The sequence below is a fragment of the Rhinolophus hipposideros genome (assembly GCF_964194185.1).
Source record: "Rhinolophus hipposideros genome assembly, chromosome: 20".
NCBI lineage: Eukaryota > Metazoa > Chordata > Mammalia > Chiroptera > Rhinolophidae > Rhinolophus > Rhinolophus hipposideros.
The window spans coordinates 49,522,662-49,545,921 of record NC_138066.1 but is presented as its reverse complement, the minus strand read 5'-3'; the positions used below and the strand labels follow the sequence as shown (position 1 = coordinate 49,545,921).

The window sequence follows — 23,260 nt, the reverse complement described above, 5'->3', positions numbered from 1 at the left end:
AGGGGAAGCTTCAAAGGGGAGCTGGGGGCATCTGCATTGCCAGGTGCTCAAGGAAGGATGGGCCCTCACACAGACTCTGCCAGGGCTGCAGACCACAAAAGCCAAAGTGCAGGGCATGTTCCAGCAGCTGGAAGTTGAGTGGCAGCAGGACAGTGACGTCATAGGCGAGGCATCAGGAGGGGAGGAATAGTGAAGCCAGGAAGACAAGGGAGCCAGGGAGTGAGGGGCTGGCTAAGTGGTTCAGTTCTCCCCTGTGATCAGCCCTCTCCAAACGTTTCTGATGAACTCCCCTCTTCAATAAGAGGCAGAATTTCAGTGTGCACTCACGAAGCAGATCCATGCATCGGCTTATGCATGCATACTATGCAACTGTGCAAATACAATCCTGTACCGTAGACATATGTAGAACTTGTAAAGGATGAGATAGAAATACATAGAGAAAAGATTGCTTCTACCTGCACATCCTGGTGGAACTTGTTGGGCAGCCACGTGGAAGGCCACCTCCCAGGTTTGGGGAAACTATGAGAGGAGTTTAGTGAGGTGGCCGGTGCAATGCTCAGACTCAGCCCAGGCAGAGCATGGAGGCACCGAGGCAATGGCAAGGGTGACCAAAGTGAGGATGTGCGTCTGAGAGTGATGCAAGGAACTGAACCCACCCTCTCTCCTCCATCCCCTCCAAGGCCCCAAAAGAAGGCTAGATTTTCCTTCCCTCAAGAGGCCACCAGCCCAGGAGTCCAGTAAGGCACCTGAACCCTGAGCCCCAAGGAGGGCCAGAGCTGGGGCTGCGCCTGGCTTCTCGATTCTGAAATACGGATTTTTAAGTAAACATATAAACCAAAGCTGAAGAGAAGAGCCAACCTCTTGCGATACTTGAGCAGTGGGACACAAAGGCTTGAGCAAGGAAGCCCTAGAGAGAGGTGGACATACCTCCAATGTTCCCCTGTTTCAGATGCTGCAGTGGCACCTGGCATCAGGCTTCCCCTGGGATCAGCGGTGGGGCCTGGCTGTCCCAGGACTGAGCACCTGCTTGCAGGGTGGGAACCAGGGGCTCTCAGAGGTGCGGTCCCCACCTCTGATCCAATAGTATACTCACATCGCCCAGAGCAGAGCCACCAAGACAAGACGCCCTCCCTAACAGGGGCCTCGGTGGCTGAGCTGTCTCCAGTGGCCTGGGCCTCCCCAACACTTCCTGGCCCTCCCAGGTCTGTTTTGCCCAGTCCTGCTGCCTCTCCTTCGGACTGCGCTCCCCCCCCGGGCCAGAATTCGGGGCAGCGCCTGGTTGTTGCCGGTCTGTGTCATTACTTAGACACCCAGGGACTTCTTTCCCACGCCGAGGGTGTGCACCAAAGGGCTGGGGGTGCTGGTCGGAAGGAAAGGGAGCGCAGGCCTCTGGCGCCCAAGTTTGACAGCGGTGCCGGGTCCCCGCAGCGGTGGATTCCACTAAGGTGCTGGAGCGGGGAGACTCCAGCAGGGAGACGGCCCAGTCCTAACCTTCCAGAGCCGGGGGTCCGGAACTCCGGGAGAGGCGCCGCAGCACCCAGCGGCTGGTTCGGGAGAGGCCAGGAGCCAGCGGGAGCTCAGCTCGGACCGCCGCGCCACCAGAGGGGCTCGCGTATACCCGCTCGGGCCGGCGGCCACACCGCTGACGCCTGGGAGTGTGTGACTTTGAGTCAGTTCCCCGCCGCGTGAAGGGTGCACACACGCACGCGTCCCAATGTCGCTCGCAGCGTGAACCGAGACGCGGTGGCCCCAGACTTGCACCCGCCTGGGTGCACTCCTGTGCGACCCGCACCGCCCCGCGCCGCGTGACCGCCCCTCCTCCCGGGACCCCCCAGCACAGCCGCCACACCCACGCCCCAGCCCCGCCCCGCGGTCAAACTCCGTGGGGTCCCTGCGGGCGGGCGGGCTAGCGCCAGCCGCGTTGTCCCCACCCTGCCCTGCCTTCACCTTGCAGGAATTGGCTCACGGACACCGGGTTGGGGGTTTGGAGCGGATTTGTTTTTTTAACATTTTTCCATCAGACCACATCCCCGCCCCCCGCTCGCGGTCCTCCGCCCCCTGCACATATATCCTGCGCGCAGACAGGCGCGCACACACACACACACACAAACACACACCCGGCGCACACAGACAGACACGCTCCCTCCCTCCGGCGCGCTCTACCCCTCGCCCTCCCGCCCGCCCGCCCGCCCGCCGCACACGCAGCCGCCCCGGCTCCCGGCGCCCAGCGCTCCGCTCTCCGCCGCCGCCGAGCGAAGCCGGGCTGGGCTTGGTGCTGCTCATGGAGAAAGTGCCGGGCGAGATGGAGATTGAGCGCAGGGAGCGGAGCGAGGAGCTGTCCGAGGCGGAGAGGAAGGCGGTGCAGGCTACGTGGGCCCGGCTCTATGCCAACTGCGAGGACGTGGGGGTGGCCATCCTGGTGAGGTAGGTGTCGCCCCAGCCCCGCCGGGCCCGGGGGAGGGAGGTGGCAGCGGCTCCGGGCAGGGGCGGGCTCGGCCAGGGTCCGAGCTCCGGCGCCACCTCCCCAGCTGCGAATGGGGCCGCGGCCGGCGGGATGCGTTCAGCCAGGGGCGCCTTGGGTGGGCGAAGCCCTGGCTGAGCCCTGGCTGAGCCCTGCCTGGCTCTGGGTGCCGGACTCACCAGGAACTAGGAACCACATGCAGAAGGAGGGTACCTTCGTCCCCCTCCTCTCCTGGCCTCAGAACTCCGAGCTCCGCCAGTCATGCCTTCCTCATCAATGACCCCAGCTACCCGCCACCGTTATGGATACACATTTTAACAGCCTTTCAAAGGGGAGCTTCAGTGGGGGCTCCCCATTTTAGAGAAGGGAAAACTGAGGCTCAGCCCAAAAGGGGGACAAAGAGGAGCAGAGCCCTCTTTCCAGCTCAACCCCTTGAAAGAATTCAAGCCTCTTGGAAGAACAGTGCAAAGGACAAGAAAATAGAGGACAGAAGGAACAGAGGCTGAGGTCCAGTTTTCCCAGCAGGCCCTTCCTGCCCCTAGGGAGTGGGCCAGCAGGGAGCTTCCAGGTGAGGCACAGGTGAGTGGAGGAGCGAGCAGTCCCCTAGGATACATCCCTACTGAATTCCTGGAGGGAAGGGGAGAAGCTACAGGAGACGGGGCCCCACCCTGAACCCACCACCTGGGGAGGAAAGGCCACATGTCTTTGGCTCAGGGGTCGTGCAGGCACCGCATGGCCTGGAGGAACCCACTACACAGCGACAGTGTTATTCACACACCCACAGACAGGTGCATACACCATTCCTGCACAGTAGTGTCCCCAAGCCCATACGCCAGTAACTGATTGTAGCTACAGATCTGTACTTACTTCCCACACGTGCTGGGCCCTGGGGGTGATGGCAGAGGGGACCCAGACTACACTCACCTCCAACCCCTGTCCGTGGCAGAGAGAAGCAGTCAAATCTAGGACAGAGCCGGACAGTCTTATTAGAAGATGGTGTGAGACCTCATGGAAAGGACAGATGAAGTGCACGCCTGTCTCCCCATCTCTGGCTCCTCTTTCTCCCCCACACTGTCTCCCTTCTGCCTCCCCCAAGCCTGGGATCTACCCAGCTCCATATTGATATGCCCTGATTCCAACTTAGAAACAGATTTTGGGGGAAAAAGAGCAAGAGGCACTCTTGAGGAGCTGGAGGAAGGTTCCTGAAGAAGGGGCAGCTATTTCGGCCCCTCCTGGGGGTAGTGGAAAAGCTAAGAGCTCAAAGACATCAGCCCTCTGGACACACAGATCCCATGTGCGAGCACCCACACGAGCACACGGTGGGTGGGTCGTGGAGCCCGCAGCGGGCCAGACAGCCTCCCTGGAGGGCAGCTCTCAGCTGTGTGCAAGCTCCGCTGCTCACCAGGCCTCAGGGTGCATAGGACACACCCAGGGGTCACCAAAAGGAAATGAGGCAGAGTCCTCAGGATGGATGGACCTTGGAGGTTCTCTGTGCCCCCCCCCCCACCTTGTCATTTGCCAGTGAGAGCCTGTAGGGGATGTGTCTAAGATCCAGCTCCTTGGGTACCACCCAAACTCCCCAGGAATGGGGGCCTACAGAGAAAGGAACTGAACACTGAGGGCTGCTCTGGCAAGGTTTTCTTTCTCTCACTGTACCCCTCTAGTGTCCCACTCCTGACTCTTAGAGGGGCCGGGACTGGGCTGGGGGAGGTGTTTGCCAAAGTGCTCAGTGCTCAGAGAGAGACCCGCAGTTAATGTGAGGAGGCCTGGCCTGCTGATCACCCATGCCACACTTCACTTGACCCCACTCTGTGTGGGCTGGCACCCAGCCCAGCCCAGCCCAGCCCAGCCCTGGCCCGGTGCTGGCTCAGATCCTTCCTACCAGCCCCAGGTCCCACCAGCCTTCCTTCCCTTTTGTTCTTCCTCCTGCTCTCTGCCCCAGGACCTGGTCATTTGGGTTGGGGTGGGGGGTGGGGAGTGCGTGTTAACACGGGGTACGGGCAAGACTGATGAGCTTCTCAGGTATCCTGGAGCCTCCCCCCCCACAGATCCTATGCCCCTCCGTTTTGTTCCAACCCCTCCTATCTTTCCACTCCCCCCCACAAGGACAGACCCCAGTGAGAGCCTGAGACACTAGCCCTCTGACCATCACTGTCGCCTCCTCCATCCCCACTCAGCTGAGGCCAGGTGTACCCTACACCCTTCACCCCACCCCAGGAGTTATCAGCAACAATGCTGGTGGTGGTGGAGGTGCTCCTGCGGGTCTGACCCCACACCTCTATTCTCTGCCCGGGAGGACAGGGAGGGCACTCCCATGCTCTAAGGCCTATTTCAGGCTCTCCTGGAAGCCTAGAGGCCTCTGGGAGCTGAGAAACCCCGCAAGGCTGGCTGCTGAGGCTTCTCCCTGGCAGCACAGGACTGGATGGGGAGGGAGGCTCAGGAGTAAACACGCAGTGGCTGGGGTGAGGGAGCAGCGTACATGGCCCCTAGATGCCCCTGGCCCAGAAGAGGGGCTCCCTGGGACTGTCATTCCTCAGGGCGCTGGGTGTTGAGGCAGGAGACTTATCTCGGTCCCAGGCCACAATACTCCCCCGCACCCCTCGCTGCAGTCTCTCAGAGGCAGTCTGGGAAAACTGTGAGGGGAAACTGTCAAAGCAGGGATTGCCAGGCTCTTTCCTGGCCCTGCCACCAACTCCACCAACTTCACTGGGCAACCTAGGGCATCGATTCCTAATCCAGAAGGTGGGGATAAAACAGTGCCAACGTCAGGAGGGTCTTGCAAGGACTAATGAGACCCCATAGTAAATGTCCAGTAAGTATTCCCTCGTGTTTCCTTATCAGGAAGACAGGGGATACCTGCTTAGCCGTGGCAATGAAGTGAATGACAGGAGGTGCTCGGCACATTGTAAACACCCGGCAAATAGAAACCATCATTTTTATTACATGTAAACCCCCCAGAGTCTGAGGTACTCAATTCAGTCCAAATCGGGTTTTTCACATTTGTCCTTCATTCTAATGCTTCTCCAGAAAACTCCAATGTATTTTCAGACTCCTTGCCTCTGACCAGCATTATCTGTGAAGCGGCGAGAGGGAGGGACTCCTCTCACACTTTTGCATCCAGGAGGTTGTGAAGTTGTTTGCCCAAGGTCACACTTGGCCTCCCAAAGGTGCCCTCCCGGGTCTCCACATGGACTGTGTCCTGGTCACTCCCCTGCCACCAGCAGCTGCGCCAGCCAGGATGGCCTGGGCCAGACGCTCTCTCTGCATCTGTTCCAGCTCTCAAGTCTGAGCCTTGACCTCTGGCCAAAGGGCGGTTTTGGCAAATTATCAGCTCTCTAAGCACAAAGGGGGACACTCCAAAATATGAAACAATCTAACAAACAGGTCTAAGACATTCCATAGATTTTCTGAGGCTTCAGTGACGTTACGTAAGTTCTGATTGAGTCTGTGGATGTACCTCCCATGGTGACCAGCCCCCGTTGTCAGCATCATCCTGCAGACGCAGGGTCCCAGGCCAGGGTGGCAGGCCACAGGGTGCATGAGACCCTGGTTCTGCCCTTGGGCTGTGGGACCCAGTAAATGGAGGCAGGGAACCCACTGATGGCCTTGAGGGGAAAGCAGAAGCCCTGGGCGAATGTGGACATGATGTTGGAGAAATGGGTGTGGACACGTCTGTGGGTGGACAGTTTGTAAGAAGCCTGGAATGCCAGGTCGAGGACTTTTGACTTTGTCCGGTAAACAGCAGAGAGACACTGAATGTTTAAGCATGACAGTGATGTAATGAAAATGATGTTGGGGAGGGCGGGGTAGACAACTTCTGATAAATGGAGAGGTGAGGGGCTAAAGCTAGAAAGACCTGGGGTCTGCTCCAAGAAGTACACAGGCTTGTTGGAGAGGCGAGATGTTCGGACATGAAGGAATTTCAGAACAATGCCAGGCAGGCAAAATCAATCACTATCTTTAATTAAATCAATCACTAAATCAATATTTACTGCAGGCTGAGGAGGGAGGGAGGAGAGTGAAAAGGGGAGAGAAGGAGCTGGGAGGAGAAGGACTGAGTGTCATTTCTTCCCTTGCAGGCTGGAGGACTTGAGCTAAGTCACTCCCGATTTACTTTGTTTACAAAGCACTCGAACTTGATCATAATAAAGGCTGGCATTTCCTGAGCCCGATGCTGTTTCTCATTTCCTCACAACCCACAAGATAGGAACAATGATGCCCATTTCATGGATGAGGAAACCAAGGCTCGGGGAAGTTAAATAACTTTCCCAAAGTCACATTGGCTCTTGATTCCATAACTAAAGCTCTTCCCCTCTCAGCTGTGACGGGAGCTGGCCTTGTAGAATGCTTAGGGTTTGGAAAGTAGGGAAGAAGCAAGGAAGGCAGAGGCCTGGGAGACGAAGCTGCCAGCCTGAGCAAGTCAGGCAGACAGAAATGGCAAGGGGGCTGCGTGTAAGCCAGCTGGGCCAGAAGAGGGGCTGTGTTTGAGGGACAGCTCATGTGGCGGTGAAAACAGTTACTGGGTGAGTCCTGCTTCTCCCAGCCCTGGACCCTGCACCCTCTGTGTCCTGGTTGCCCTCAGGCAGCCCCGGCTCCAGCACCCACCCCCTCCCGTCTGCTAGGTTCTTTGTGAACTTCCCATCAGCCAAGCAGTACTTCAGCCAGTTCAAGCACATGGAGGAGCCCCTGGAAATGGAGAGGAGCCCCCAGCTGCGGAAGCACGCCTGCCGGGTCATGGGGGCCCTCAATACTGTTGTGGAGAACCTGCATGACCCCGAGAAGGTGTCCTCCGTGCTTGCCCTGGTGGGCAAAGCCCACGCCCTCAAGCACAAGGTGGAACCCGTGTACTTCAAGGTATGTCACCCTACCACTCACCCTGCTTGCTTCACAGCACCCCAGGGCCACTCGCCACCTGCAGCCTCTGGGAGGGCTGCCTGGAGCAGCAGAGGTGACCACCCAGCTTCTTCCCTAGGCTGGGCTGTGACATAGAGGGGCAGCAGGATGGGGGCTGGGTGTTGAGGGTGTCTGGTTCCCAAAGCTGCCAGGCTATTGTGTCGTGAATAATCTCCTCAGCCAAACACCAGGTAGAAAAGGTGCTAGGGGCTGCGGGGTGTGTGTGTGTGGGGAGCAGCGTGTCCAGACATTTACTCCCCCTTCTTCCCTTTGCCCCCAGATCCTCTCTGGGGTCATTCTGGAGGTGATCGCTGAGGAATTTGCCAATGACTTCCCGCCCGAGACGCAGAGAGCCTGGACCAAGCTCCGTGGCCTCATCTACAGCCATGTGACTGCTGCCTACAAGGAAGTGGGCTGGGTACAGCAGGTCCCCACCGCCACCACGTGAGGAGGGGTGAGGGTGGGCCATGTTCTCCCCTGGCCCCTGATCCCCCATCTATCCCGGGGCCCGGGGGCTGACCGCTGGTCAGAAACACTTCCCGGAGCCTGGGACTGGGAACAGGCACAACAAGAAAAGGTCCCCTCCAGCCCAGGCCCCTACTCCCGTGAGCCCCAAACAAATTCTCCTCCTGGGGCAGAACAAATTCCCTTCCCCTAGAACAGGGGTGTTCAGAGCACCCCAAGACAGCAGCTACCCCAGGCAGAGAGGCACAGAAGTTTCCTGGCAGGAAGGCTGGCTCCTGGGGCCCAGAGGCAGCCGGTGATTCGGGCCATTTCCTCCCTGGGCACGGGTCACATGGGGCTGTTTTCACCTAAGGCTGACAGGCGTTCTCTCCCACCTCTGCCTCAGCAAGGCCGGAGCCAGGAGAGTCACAAGGACATGTACACGCGCCTGCACTGCCCAGGCCCACACAGGCCTGTGTGGGTGTCACTCTCACGCACACCAGCAGGGGTGTTTACTTCTGGGCTGACCCCAGAGGCTGAATTCCCAGTTCTGGGGTGAGGGCTCAGGAGATGGCTCGAGGAGGGTGGCCGACCTCAGTCACTCCAGCTGACTCGGAACACGAGGGGAGGGCTGGCCCCCAGACATGGCGGCTGGGAACACTCCGGCCTCCCTGGGCCCTCAGGGGGTGGCTGGCTCTGGGAGCTCAATGGAGGGGCGGAGGCAGGGCTGGAGTAGGAAGGAGGGCAAGGAGCGGAGGCGGGAATGAGAGGCAGGGGTCAGCCAGCAGCTCAGGACACGCGTTGTGGAGAGACATTCCCAGCAGTTTCCCATGGAAAAGGCGGCGTCTCCTCCCTGGGATCAGAGCTGGCCCCAATCGCCAGACCTCCTGCTCACAGTTCTCCCTTATGGGGCCAGCTCCGAAGAGAAGGTCCCCTGAGGGCAGCCTTGGGAGGCCAGGCTTCCTGACCTTCCTGCCGCTGACCACACTGGCCCCAGCCTTCGCCTGCACTCTTCCCCGTAAGGCACCACCCCAGGAAAGCCGGAGTCCTCAGGAACTGCTGGCTACAGCCAGGCAGCGACTCCAGATGTGCACAGCTGGGCCCTGGCTTGTCTCAGACCTGGGCGGATGGGAAGAAGGCAGGAGATTTTTACCTGCCTGAGGAGGCGCTGGCAGAGCCAGGAGAGCTGCTGGAAGCAGCCAGAGGGGCCAGGGAGGGGTCATTGGGGGAAAGGGGGCTTGCCCTCCCACGCCTCTCCCCAGGCAGGCTCTGCCGCCAAAGATGAGTTTGTTTACAGCCAGGAGACAAGACTTCCTGCTTCTAGAGAAAAGGACTTTTTTACAGGGGCCTAGAGGGACTGGAGAGAGAGAGCTGGCCAGCATAAGCCCCAGTGAATCAGAAACAGATGGACACGTTTCCCGACACAAAGCCCTGTCCCCTCCCCTTTCTTGCCCCAGCTGGACCCCTGGGACTTAACTCTCACCAATCTCCATGCATTAGGAAACTGCCCCACTCCTCATCTGCCCAGTTCTGCTCCTTGCAGACTGAATGAAGATGGCTTCAGTGGGGATTGGCCGGGCTCTGCTCCCACCTGGGCCTGGCCACCTGGGGTTTGGGTTACCCTGGAGCTGGGAAGTCGTGGGGATTTTCCCCTCATCCCTTTGCACAGTCTCCCTCTGGTCTTCTGAGCACATGGTTGTGGTCCCCAAGAAGGCGTATCTCTCTGGGCCGGGGCCTGCAGATTCAACCTACTGCCAAGGTCCCAGGGGATTCAGAGGGTGGGAGGGAGTGACTGAGCAAGTTCTAGAAGGCCTCCATCCAACTCCTCTTATCAGGGAGTCAGTGGTGGGCCAGACGCCTCTGTTTATTGAGCTGTCTCTGCTTAAGGGTGTGTGTGCGTTTTTTGTGTGGGTGGGGGAGTAGGGAGGGGGGGCGTGGTGGTGAGTGCAAAGGGCCGCCTGTGGAGAGAAGGCCTATGGGTGGCCCACGGGGAACCCAGACAGGCCAAGCAGAGAGCTCTCACGTGTCAGAATCAATAGCAAAGAACTCACGTTTGTACTGTTCTCTGCATTTTGTGAAACACTTGGCCTCGCTCCATTCTCACAGAGCTGGGCAAGTCAGGCAGTCACATTTTAGAAAGATCCGGGGTTCAGATGGGCCAACTGACTTGCCTGAGGTCACACAGCAGGCTCTTAGCAGAAGGGAGACTCGAACTTGGACCTAGTAGGCTGCTGTCAAGTGCACTGCGCCGGGTCTCAGCAGATGTGTCCTGCCTTGCCAACCCCTGGTCCCTCGCCCCTGTCCCCCAGCTTCCCTGGTCCCACTCTGTGCCCCTTGTAACCTGTTGCCTCCATTTCCTATCTTGTCCACAGCCCGCCAGCCACGCTGCCCTCTTCGGGGCCTTAGGGCCCCCTCTCTCCTCCCCCTTCCCTGGCAGCACCTTGAGCAGAAGGCCCAGTTCTGAAGACCGTCCTTGAGCCTCCATTTCTGGGTGCCAAGGAAGCCGGAGGAATCCCTGACTCGTCTTCCTGGAAAGAGGCCTCTGCCCCAGCCACAGTCCCCCTGGAGCCGCCAGGAGGTGGCACTGGCTGCCTGGATGCTGGCTCAGTAGGCGCTGGTGGCCTGTGGGGATGGGGGGCCCTTCCTCCTTGAAGAGCTGGGCCCACTCTTCTTAGCTTTTCTACTCACTGTTAGAGACCTAGCTGAGCAGCTGGCAGGAGTCGGACAGGTCTGTGAGTCACTGCGGGGGGGACACCAGCCCCGTTTCTGTCTGCCCGACCAGCATGCAGGTCTCCACATCACCTACGTAGAGTATTACGCACACATATCTACCATATATACAGATATATTCTCTATATGATCTCTATATAAATATATATACCTACATACATATCTATAACATATATATGCGGGGCCCAGAGGTCACGTGAAGCCTCCATTCAGCTCACCTGCGCGTGGGGCAGGAAGGGGTCCTGGTCATGCTTCTGGGGAGAGAACTGTGTTCTGGCAGAAATGGGGGTCCCACAGCAGCACAGAGAGGGTCTGGGTCCGCAGGAAGAGTTAGGGGGACCCAAGAGCCTGCGTGTGCAGGGTTGGGATGACGCAGGTTGCCAGCAAAGCCCAGCCTAGTCTCTGACCAGTTCCCCACATTCCTCCTTTCCACTTCTAGACAAGAAGGATTTGGCTCTCCCCACAAAAGGATGTGGCTCCCTGTCTTGCTCCAAAATGGGCAAGGGCAGACAGAGCGGCCAGAAGTTATGGATGGGATGGCTGTGCTGGGGAAAGGGCCTCAGTAAAGAAACCTGGAATACCAGCCCCATCTGCCTTTGCCACTAAGACAACCCCAGGACGGGGGACCATGATGACAGGATCAGATGCCTCCATCTCATCCCGGAGCTCTGAGGGCCGATCGCCTTTCCTTCCCCGGCCCCTTCTGTCCGCTGGCTGGCAGTACATCCTCTCAATCATCCGGGTCAGAGTTGCTGGGGACTGCCCCTTATGTGTGCCCCTTGGTCAAATGTACCGTCCTTAAGGATGTTTTGCTGCTGTGACTAGTGTGCCTGTGTCTCCTCCTGTCCCCTCCGCGTGCAGCCATCCATATAACTGCCTGCCCTCCTTTTGTAGTTTCTGATGTTTGTAACCAGACCCAGCCTTGTCATTAAACAGATTCGTTCTTCCTGTGTCTGTTCACGCTCATTTGGTCTTTTCCTGCCATCTGCCCCTCGCCTCTGTCTCCCCTCCTTAGTTCAGGGTTCGGGCCTTTTCTTGAAAGCTCCCCGCCCTCCTGCTAACGTGTGTCTCCGCCTCGGCTGGTCACGGACCCCTCTGAGTGCGGGCTTATGACTGCAGTGGGGCTCTGACCTGTTTAACCAGGAGTACAGGTCTGGAGACTAGAAGCTGGGCCTTGTGTATGTGTGTATGGAGGTGGGGAGAGGCGGGGGGCAGGAAGGGTGTCTGTGCTTGTTTGAAAAAGTCAGAGGGCTTTGCTGTTCAAGTTGCATGCAGTGGGTCAGCCCTTGGGTGTTTGAGAAAGAAAGTGTGCTCTTAACCTTAAATCCCAGCACCTTCCCTGAGCTCCCAGCTCCTGAACCCCCTTCCCAGGCCATCTATCCTGCACCCCACAGCCCAGCCCCCATGCACGATGGCAGCAAGTTAGCATCATCTACTCCCTGAGGGGGGACTAGGAGGTCACCACTGCCGGGTGGGCTGCAGGAGAGGCAGGAAGCAGCCTCTGCCCCTTGGGAGGGCTCCCCGCTGCCTGGGAAGATTCAGCTGACACACAGGAAAAGTCTTGTCTCCCAGACTGTGAACTCTTTGAGTGCTGTGCCTTCATCTCCTGGGCCTGGTACAGCAGAGGTACGCGATAGACATCCAGAGAATAAATAAATACCACTCTTAGAGAGCAAGACCAGTATGTGAGCCAAGAGTGAGCTGGGCAGAATGGAGAGAACAGCGTGGGCATGGCCTGTGAGGGAGGCCACGCAGCAAGGCAGAGCGCCAGGCGTGGAGTCAGACCAACTCCCAAGGCTGTGTGACCTTGGGCAAATCACTCAGGCTTTCTGAGCCATGGCCACCTCCAGCTGAAAATAGGAGTGAACACGAGGCCTGCTTTGCAAAACAGGTACCAGGAGGAGGAACAGGATGCATTCCCCAGAGCTGGGGACGTGGCACTGCTCAGAGAGTGACTGTGGGCCATCTGAAGCAGCCAGTGGAGAGAGGATCCTGAGTGTGGACTGGGCCCAGAGCGATGAGTTTTGAGAGAGAAGGGGCAGAGATGGAAAGAGGAAGGGAGGTAAATGAACAGGGGCAAAGGAAGCAGAAGCCAAAGGAAAGGGAGTGGAAGCAACCCAGGAGATCTGCCAGGTCCTGGGCCTCACAGCCCCTGGAGAGCTGAAGCTGAGTCAGAGGGGGTGGGGGCCCTGGGGCCATGGGGCCTGTGAGAGGAGGAGGGCTGGTGGTGGTGGTGGTGGTGGTGGTGGTGGTGGTGGTGGTGGTGGTGGTGGTGGTGGTGGTGGTGGTGGTGGTGGTGGTGGTGGTGGTGGTGGTGGTGGTGGTGGTGGTGGTGGTGGTGGTGGTGGTGGTGGTGGTGGTGGTGGTGGTGGTGGTGGTACACAGGAATAGTTTCTGGGAAGTAAGATTCCCCTCCCTAGTTTCACTTTAGTGGGCATAAGAGTGGTAAACGGGCCTCCGAGCCAGCTCAAACTGGAATCATTCCGGAATTTGGCCCTTGAGAAAGGTTCTGCCCACTACCCACCCCTTAGAAAGAGGACGTTGCTAATTAGCGATTCCCCCAGACCTGGCCTGGCATGCTGCCTTCCAGGCACGGGGAGGACACTACGTCCAGTGGTGATGCTGGCTGGGGTTTTGTTTTGTGCTCCAGACTCAGGGATAGCCTTGTCATCGAAGAGCTGAGCAACTGGGTCAGCTCCCTCTGGCGTGTTCAGGCTGTGAGCGATGGGGTGTCAGGAATGGGGGTGCGAAGGCTGCCGCTCCTTGCAGACCAGGCGGCCCCGGCCGCGCGGCCCCACAGCGACCCCTGCTGGCCGTGGCAGGAACATCACCCGGGAAGCCTCAGCCTGTAGGGCAGGCGACGTGACCTTTCCACTTTCCTTCCTCTGGGCGCCCTACTTCACCCTCCTTGAAAGGAGATAGCACCACACCGGAGCCCGAGGCAAAAAGAAAAAAGTGTGCGCCCCATGCGTGCTTATGAAAATATCCTCCCGTATTTTGAGCCAAATGGAAAAATTTAATAAATGCTCTATTAAAAAAAAAAAAAAAAGCGAATGTATGAAGCCCTAGGTTGCTCAGGCTGCTGGGTGCATTAATAACACTTATAAACTCACTCAGTTGGTGACACAACAGCCACGCAGGGTCATTAAAACAAACAACAGCCTGTCTTTGTTGAAAGTTTTGACTTTTTTGTTCATCATGGATATTTTTGTTTTAATGCAGACTTTAAAAAACATTCTAATACTTAATATTGTTGAAATATTTCTCTTAATTACTGTACCCTTTCAATTTTGTGCCCCAGGACAGGGCCTCACTCACCTCACCCTATTCTTGGCCTTTTCCTGTCCTATTTTAGAGACCCCGGCTGGCAAACACTCGTTTTTGATCTCAGGAAAGTCCCCTTCCACACTTAGCAGGGCAATGGTTTTCATAATGGCTCATTTGATACCTTTAGCAAAAGAATTTGTCACACTTGGGTATGAGTGTGGACTTTGGCGGTCCTTTAGGGTTGGTGACACTGGATCAGAAGCTCTGGTGTCAGGGAACAGAGGCCCATTCAGGCTCCTAAACTGAGGGGCTGTCACCAGTAAAAGGACATGCTTGTGGATAAGGAAGTCAGGCCTCTGGGAATCAGGAAACATCACATGGCCCAGCCTCACAGGAAGGAGACCTGGTGCAGAGCTCAGAAGCCTGGGAACTGGTGGATTAGGCGAGTGCCACTCCGGGCCCCAGCCTCTCCTGACTGTCGGGGGTGGGGGGCGCTGGGCACCCCCACCGCAGCGTGCACAGTCAGCCCAGCTTCTCAGCCTTCCACTTCTCCCCACCACTGAGTAACCAGCTGTCACACTCCACAGCAGAGAGATGCTGTTTGATCCCGCCTTTCTCAGTGTCTGTGGGTAGACAAAGCCACTGGCTGCTCTGGGTGAGGTGGCCACCTGGGGGCCAATCAGCTATGGCCATGCTGCTACGGTACCAGCACCGAGGGCCAATCTCAGTATTTTCTGGCAAAAACAGATACTCAGACAACTTCCTGTCAGCTTCAACTTCTTGGTCTTGGGGCTCTTTTTCTAGCACACATGAACGCACCCCGCCTCCACAGCAACCAGCTGGCAACTCCTATCGGCCCCACCCTCACATCTGACCTTTTCTTCTATTGCCCTCCTTGCTTCAGGCCTAAGCCCTTAGTCGTCTCCCTGCCTTCTCCAGTCCACCCTTCACATGGCCGCCAGCTCAGTCTACTGGGGACAAAGGCGACCCTGTTCCCATCCGAGAATCACAAAGACAGTCTGAGCTCCTCAGCCACTGGGGACCCACAATCTGGCACCAACCCTCTTCCCTCGTCCTATCTGGCAAGTGGGAACTATTTCATTCTCCGTCACTTTTTGACTTTCTCCAGCTTTGGGCCTTTGCTCACGCACCCCCACCCAGAAGCAGCCCTCTTCCTCCACCCCAGCTTCTCCACTTATTGAAATGGTGCCCCTTCCTCAAGTCTACCCCATGCCTCTCCTTGCCAGAACCTTCCTGGGTGAGTCCCCTCTAACATGAGCACTGTCCACACCTGGCTTTCCTCCCTGGGAGACGTTTGAGAAGTGGCCTAACATCTTTACAAGCATGGCTTGGTGGCTGCAGGGGGCCGTGTGGCAGTGGGGAGAGGGTACAGGCTGAAACTGGGGGTAGCAGTGGAGGTGGTGCGAGGCGATAGAGTCAGGACTTATTTTTGAAGTTGGTCCAACACGATATATTGGTAGACTGGATGTTGGGGATGAAAAAGGACAGTTGAGAATGACTGAAAGGTTTTTGGTCTGTTCAACTTGGCAAGTGGAGAGGCCAAGAGAAGAACAGGTTTTGGCAGGAAGAATATCAAGAGATCTGCTTTGTCCACGTGAAATGCATGATGATACTGTCAGAGCTGGGACTTAAATTTGGGGTTGGATGAGATCACTGGGTAGAGAGTGTGGGAAGAGAAGAGAGGTGAGGCTGGAGCCCTGGAGTACTTGACCCCGAAGTCAGGGGTAAAGGGAGGGGCCAGGAAAGGGTCAAGAGGTCAGTGGATGGGACAAAAACCTAGAAGCTGCCAGGAGAGCTTTTCCTGGAGGCCTTCGAGGACTTGCCTGGGAAGCTGGGCCCTGGGGGAGACAGGGAGGGGAAATATGAGAGCAGCCAGTCTGACTGCTTCTCAGTAAAGTCAGTATGAGTCAAGGTTATTACTTGAGAAGCGTGGGGTATGGGGTGCTGAGGGGGTTTGAGGTGAGCGGCGAAGGCTGGGAAAAGTCTCAGAGCCCAGAAAAGTGAGTTTTCTAAGGAAAGGGGTAGAACGGAGAGGGAATAGCATGCGATTACTGAGCTGTGCGCCATGAACTTGAAGTGAGAGCAGTGTCTGCCCAGGGTGACTTTTCTCAAAGAAAAACTAGAGCTGGACGGTAGTTAAAATGTGAAAACTGATTTTAGTCAAGACTATTGCAATAGTGAAACAGGACTTGCTCTGACCGCAGCATGTGCGGCATTTACAGCCAAGCTGAGTGGGGGCAGCGGATAAAAGCTTACTCAGAGGAAACATCAGGGGTAAGGGGGCTTGTGCCTGAACCAACCTAACGGCATTCATGCTGAAAGCAGGCCCGGATGGGTCAGACATCAGCCGGGGTGAGGGTGGGGGATGAGGAACACAATCCGGGATTCTAGCTAAACCAGATGAGCTGGATTCTTGCTAAATTGGACAATGCAGATGAACACATTAGTCCCAAAGTCAGTCCTAGTGGAAGAGATCAGGAGGCGTGAGGAGAATTAGAGAACTTTGTCCCTTTCTCCCTCAGAGCACAGGGGAGCAGCGAGTTCTGGGGGATGGGATGGGGGGATGTCCTGAATAACAGCAGGCCTAGCCCTGGGTCCTACACATGGACAGGTCACGTGGAAGGATGGAAGGGGAGACAAGCCCACTGCCCAGAGCCCATCCAGTCACACAGGGGCCTGAGGAACCCATCCATTTGTTCTGCCTCTCCTGGCCCTTTTCTGCAGCTGGGGTGGGACATGGGGACAGGGCAAATGGTGGGTAGAAGGGAGGGACCTCTCAAGGGAGGTGGGGAAGTCAGCCCTTGAACTTGTCTAAGTCCAAAGACAGAACATACAATATTGTCAGTTGTTAAAAACAACAATTTTATGATGCAAAGCCAAAAAACTTTAACTGCATTTCAGAAAATTTAGTAGTCACCCACAATCATCACCCTCATCCAATCTTCCAGATGTTTTCTGTACACATTAAAAATGTTATGATGCTTTAAATTTCTCTACATAGCTTTAAAAGTAGCATAGAGATTTTATATGATTACAAAAGCAATATATGGTCACTGCAGGGAGTACGGGGTGAAAAAGGAAAATGCAAAGGAGGGATAAGAATTCCCTGTGACCCTTCCAAGCCGAGGTAACCACCAGTCAGATTTTGGTGTAAATACTAGCGGTCTTTCCCCGTGCATGCACACATTACACCCAGCATTATGTATTATAGTTTACATTACGTTGGGATCACGTGGTGCAAACTGGTTTCAGCGAGATTCCTTTGCTTGCAGGAAGAAGTCTGGAGCTTGCCCGAGTCCCTGGTTTATGTTGGGGTCACACAGGGACAGCAATAGCAGGTGACTCCATGGAGGCACTTGTGTGCCTTACATGTTCCCAGGGCTTCCTGGCTGGCCCCCAGTTTGAGACCACCCAGGGACAGAGGCCACTGTCTCTCCCCGGGCAACTGCAAAGCCTCCTCCCCAGTCTGCAGCTGCCACTCTTTCCCCTGCATTCTACTCTCCACTCAGCACCCAGAGGGGGCTTTTACAAATGAATCAAATCATACCAACATCCTCTCTGCCCCATCGAAACCCTCCCACAGTTTCCCATGGGCACACTCAGACAGAATGCAGAGTCCTGGCCTGGCCCACCAACCGATCAGCAGGGTTTGGCCCAGGGCCTAGCTCTCCAGGCTCATTTCTCTCTGTTCCCCTCTTGCCTCCTTGCTGTTCCTCAAGGCGGCTTCACGTTCCTGCCCCCGGGCCTTGGCATTTGCTGCTCCCTATGGGGTGGGGAGGAATGCACTTCTGCATTGTCTCATGGCTCCCTCCCTTCACTCAGTTCTCGCTCAAACCTCACCTCCCTGAAGCCCTGTCCAACACAGCAGCCCCACCCTTCTCTCTTTACCCTGGGTTGTTTCCTCTGGCTCTGATCATGACCTGACATTGCACTTTTGGATTGTCTGCCACCCTCATTAGCAGACCCCCTTACCTGTCAGAGCAGTAACTAGGGAGAGGTGAGTGAGACACGCACCCCAGGGGCAAAAGTTAAGGGAGCACCAAAAACCACAGGAAGCAAGGGGAATAAGATTTTAATGCAACATTTTAAAAAATCAAAATTAATGCCCACAACATCCATGATTAAAAAAAATCACCATTTTCAATGAAGACAGGCCCTGTTTTCCTTGCCCCTCTGCCCTGAGTGTCTACACCGGCCTGGCCACAGCTGACAGGAAACATTTGCTGAATGAATTAAGGAAAGTGGGAAGGAGGCTGACAGTTGTAGAGAGACAAAAGAGCACAGCAAGTGCACAGAGGGAGGAGGGATTCCCCCAGAGGGGCTGAGCTGGGAGTCCTGAGGAGCCTCTGCCCTGGAGGAAGAGGCCAGCTGTGGCCCCCCCCTGAGAACAGGGCAGGAACCAAAGGCAGTGCTGGTGGGTGGGGGGTGGGGCGGGTTCTACTTTCAGGAGAACGGGGAGCGCTGGTGGGGAAAGCCAAAGTTGGACAAGGTGGTGGTGGTTGTGGGGGAGAAACTTGAATAACTCATTGTGTGAACGTCCCATGGCTGTCATAACAAATTCCCACAAACTGGGGGCGCTTAAGACAATAGACATTTATTCTCTCACTGTTCTAGAGGTTGGAAGTCAGAAATCTAGGTGTGCTCCTTCTGATGGCTCTAGGGGAGAAACCTGCCATTATGAACTGAATGCTTGCATCCCCTCAAAATTCATGTTGGCACCTAACTCCCAGTGGGATGGTTTGGAAGTGGGGCCTTTGAAAGGTGCGTAGGTTGTGAGGCTGAGGTCCTTATGAATGAGTCCCTTCCAGTGGGTTCCCGTGTCTTTTTGCCACGACCCATTCATCTTTAAAAGCTTCCTTGCTTTCTGCCACAATCAAGATGTTCCAGTGTCCCATGCACGGTCACTGCCCCAGACCCGAAGCTGTTTTCCCAGGGAGCCTGGTTCCTGAATGGTGCTTTCCACATAGACCCTGAGCTCAGGACGCCAGGGTTCTCATCGCTTTCATTTGCATTTCCCTAACTACTAGTGACCTTGGGCATCTTCTCCTATATTCGGTGACCATTTTCACTTATTTTTCTGTGAATTATCTGTTCTTAGCTTTTATCCAAATTTTCTTTTAGATCATTTTGTACTTTTAAAATTGATTTGTAGGCCCATTTCTTCGTCTCTAGATTTTGATCCTGTATCAGTTGCCTTCACTGGAAATTTGCTTGGCTTTGACGTCCCATATCTAGGCGACAGAGACGTTTGCAGCTTCCACATTGTCAGATCTGTTTATCTTTCTGTTTATGGCTTCTGGGTGGGGCTTCTAGGGTGGAACGTCTTCTTAGGGAGGCCTTGGCACCTCAAGGTGAGGTAAATTGCCTAATGTCACATATCACACAGCTAATTAGTGGAGAGTTGGGTATGCTTGAGTATTTGCTACCAAAGTCAGTCCCCTTCCCCCAGGACACACAGCCTTCCCATGGCGGGGGGAGGCAAGACGCAGTGGCGAACTGGGGTCTGAGGGTTGAGCCTAGCTGGGAAGAGGGTGGTGATATGGGCTCTGGAATAACATCTAAAGTCTATTCCCAACAGCCAGTCGGAATGACCAAGCCTTGGCTGAGACTGGGATGGCCCAGAGGAAGGCTGATGAAGGTGTGTGAGGAGCAGGCTGCTGGGAGGGAGGCAGAGATTTCAAGGCCACCATGGAGGGGACAGCATTGAAGGAAACAGCTGAAAAGTATCCCTGGGCCCCAAGGGTCTGACCACATAAACCTTTGGACACTGGATACCCCAGCGTTTTCCTTGGGTGGCAGGCAGTTCTCAACTCTGAGAACCCTGGGGTCTTGTAGCACATGAGTACCCAGCTAGAGGGTCACTGGTGCCCCTTCCAGGGCATGAAAGGCATGCAGGATGGCAGGAAGAAGAGTTACATAGGCTTTCGCACCTAAAGTTAGTTTCGACTAACACTCAGGAGCCCTCTTAAGAATGAGCCCGAGGCATTGTGCCAGTAATTTTTAGGCAGGACTGCCAGGTGAGAAAGCAGGTAGTGGGAGCAAGAGAAATCGTGGCTTCTCCAGGTTCCCCTGATCCCAGTTAGGGTACCTTGGTGCAGTTACCCTTTAGAGCCTCTAGGTGGTGACTCTGCATTACCAATACCAGCTGCCAGAACCCACGCAATATTGGTTCACTTCTCTGGAAAACCCCTCAACTTTACCCCACCCAAGCAGACTCTTTCCTGACTTTGTCCCCTGGAGCCTGTGGGTGAGGGGCGGTAAACCTGGAGCATAAATGAAGAGGACATCTGGGAGCCAAATTCTGGAGAGAGAGGCTGCCTTTGTCATCTGTCCTTTCACTCTGCTCCCCTGCCCTCTCTCCCTCTCCCTCCTTCTCTCACCGGGACCCTTACAAATAGCTTCTTCACTGGCCTCCCCACTTTTCCCCAAACCTGTCTGTCCTAAACACAGCTACAATGACCCTTCTGAAACTGGGTGTGGTCCATGATGGCTGGAAAGAGTGTGGGCCTAGGGTCCCGCACCAGTTCTGGGCTCCAGCAGCTGTATGGCCTAGGACACAGCCCTAAAACTCTCTGAACCCCGACAAGATCATCAGCATCTCTTCATTCAATGGAATTTCGTTACATGTTCTAACATTTTTAAAGCAGATAACAAACACAAACATAGAGACATCCTCCCAAGGCATATTCTCAGAGCTTTCTTGAGTTTGCTAACTTGTGACTTCAAGGTCCTTTGCCCTTTTCTTCTGAGGGTGATGACATCTCATTTTCTTAATCTGAGTGTCGTGAGTGTCACGAGGGGGCCTCAGGATTGACGCTTTGGGGAACTGGCTGGGGTTGTTCCCCTCTCCTGCCTTCCTGCAAAGCAGTGCTTATGAAGGACAAAGGCTTCCCATTCTAAACCTCTGAGTGTGTGGTCTTCAGACCAGGATGGCCTGTTTCCTCCTCTACAAAGCTGACCCTGCCTACCTTGCAGATTGCTATCAAGATTAAAACTCGTAATCATGTCGGAGGAAGCACTTTTCAAAGAGGGCTACACACGTGCAAAATACTCAGTGCAATTTCCCAGCTTCAAAACTCTCTGTTGCTTCCAGGGTAAAAAACAAACATCTGAGACCTCGATCCCCCAGCGAACCTGCCTTCCCAAGCTTGTCTCCATCATCCTCCCAACACGTCCTGTGATACAGCCAAACCAGGGCCCCAGAAGTTTCCCTGCCTTAACCAGGGTTTCCTTGCTCCTGTCTTTGCTCTTTTCTTTCCACCTGAAATCCCTTTCCTCAGCCCCACACCGCCCCCACCCCCCACCCCCGCCATCAAGATCCGCCCTATACCTTTAGACCCATTACAAAAAAGTTTAGATGGTGTTTTTCTGTAAGTAATAAAAGTAATACACGAACATGGTATGAGATGAAAAGCAAGTCTCTGTCTCCCTCCTCTCCACCGCCCAGTGCTCCCCACCATGCAGGGTCACGCCACAAATACACTTTCAGATCTGTACACGCATGTCCTCTTTAAATGCAGCTCTATGGAATGATACTAAACACGCACCTTACTCTTTTTCACTTAATGTCTCTTGGATGTGTTCCATAGCAGCACACACAGAGCGGCCTCCCTGCTTTTAACAGCTGTGTGACGTTACCACAAATTATACCCCTGGTCTATTTAACACCCTTCCCCTCCGGCTGGACAGGGGCTTGTTGTTGCAGCCAAGGCTGTGATACGCACCTCTGCCCCTCCATCGCTGGGCAGTGCGCCGTTTCTATGGGACAAATCCCTGACATCGACTGCCAGCATGGACCCCCCCACCCCCAAGGGCTCCTGCCGCGATCCGTGCTCCAGGGGTGACCATCCAGCTCAAGTGGCGGGAGCATCTGCTGGAGTCTAAAGTCAGACTGTGACTGCTTTCAAACTCTAGCTGCTCCACTTACGTTTCCCTCTGCCTCCGTTCTCTCATCCCTAGAACGGAGATAATGATAAGGTACCACTTCTGGAGCAAGGATTAAATGAGATAGCATGTCACAGCACTTAGATCCGGGAAGTGCCGGGAGTGGCTGGCTGCCCTTCTGCCCGTTATAGGGCCTGCTGTACTTCCATTTCCCCTACAGGTGCCTGTACTTTGCATGCAGGCCGTGACCTTGGTCCTGTCTGCACCCACCACAATGCCGGGAGGTGGTGGGTGCATGATAAATAGTCCCTGCCTTTGGTACTGAGGAGCCAGCCCCCAGCTCTGGCCCACCCCTCAGTGTGTGCCGTCGCCAAGGCCTGGGAGATGGGGGGGGGGCAGCAGAGGCGCCTTTCTCCGAATAGTCCTCACAGTGAGGAGCTCCTCCCCTCTTTCCATTTCTCAACCTCCCACTGCCATTCAGTCTGATAAACAGATGGAGGTGTGTGTCCTGGTTCAGAAACTCTGTGAAGGGCCGTGATCTTGACTGGCCCCTGAGACCAACGCCACGGCCTGATTCTGGTCCCCACAGGCCCGGACCCCTCCCCCCTCCCCCCAGGCCTCAGTCTCCCTTCAAACTCTGTTCCTCCAGGAGGAACCAGCCTCGCCGAGCTGGGAAGGGCAAGATAATAGGAGCCCCACTGGGAGCTGGGAAAGGGGCTTCCTTTTGGACCTTGGAATTCCTCCCAGCTTTCCCTACCCCCATAGTTGTTTGTCTAGCTCAAACGGGGAGGCTAGACCAGGTTCCTCAGCCAACTGAGGAGGGAGAAGGTTACACCTGGGCAGCCAGACCCTGGCCAAGGGGCTTTCAGAGCAGAAGTACCCAGGGCAGAAGTGGCCCAGGCATCAGCAGGGGTCAGCTCACACTCTGCACCCCCTGCCTCAACCCAGCCCAAACCCACCCAGCGGGAGGGAGTTGGGTGGGTCTAGTGGCTGCCTCTGGCTGCAGGGCAGATGCAGGAAGTATGGGGCAGGAGTGGGTGCCAGGAGCTGAGGAGAGAATGAAGCCCACACACAGTGACAGCCAAGGGGCAGCATGGCTGGGGGAGAAGCTGTGGAAGTGGAAGGAGGTGAGGAAACAAAGCACAGCTTCTCTGGGCAGAGAGCGAGTAGAGATTGGCTCAACAGTAAGGAGACATTGGGGTCCTCACGTGATAACAGTAACAGTAATAGTAATAGTAACAGGAGCAGCTAATAGGAGCACCAGCCACTTGCCCTTCAAGGGGCTCCTTACAAGAGGCAGGGCCTGTTATTACCCCACGTTACAGAGGAGGAAGCCGAGGCCAGAGAGGGTGAAGGATTTGTACGAAGCCACATGGGTGGTGAGTGGCAGGGGCCAGGACCTGAACTCGAGGCTTCTGGCTCCAGAGTTCCCACTGCCTCTGATAAGAACCCCATTAGCTAACACTCGCCCACGTATCGCAGGTGTCGTTTACTGCACCCCCACCATCAATTGTGGGAGAAGGCAGGGCAGGCGTCACTACTTTGCAAATTAAGAACCGG

General features: G+C 55.7%; 1 protein-coding gene across 3 annotated transcripts; it reads left to right on the top strand.

The window, feature by feature from the left end:
• Positions 1-1,877: 1,877 nt before the first annotated feature.
• CYGB (cytoglobin) lies at positions 1,878-11,482 on the top strand. 3 transcript variants are annotated; one of them, XM_081029309.1, is made up of 4 exons: positions 1,878-2,424; positions 7,084-7,315; positions 7,635-7,798; positions 10,171-11,482. In XM_081029309.1, the coding sequence occupies exons 1-4, from the start codon at positions 2,282-2,284 to the stop codon at positions 10,202-10,204; spliced, it is 573 nt and encodes a 190-aa protein (XP_080885435.1). In that variant the 5' UTR covers positions 1,878-2,281; the 3' UTR covers positions 10,205-11,482. The 3 variants fall into 3 exon arrangements, with proteins under 3 accessions (XP_080885435.1, XP_080885436.1, XP_080885437.1); XM_081029310.1 differs by having other exon boundaries at positions 7,635-7,808; XM_081029311.1 differs by having other exon boundaries at positions 1,948-2,424; positions 7,635-7,772.
• Positions 11,483-23,260: the final 11,778 nt, after the last annotated feature.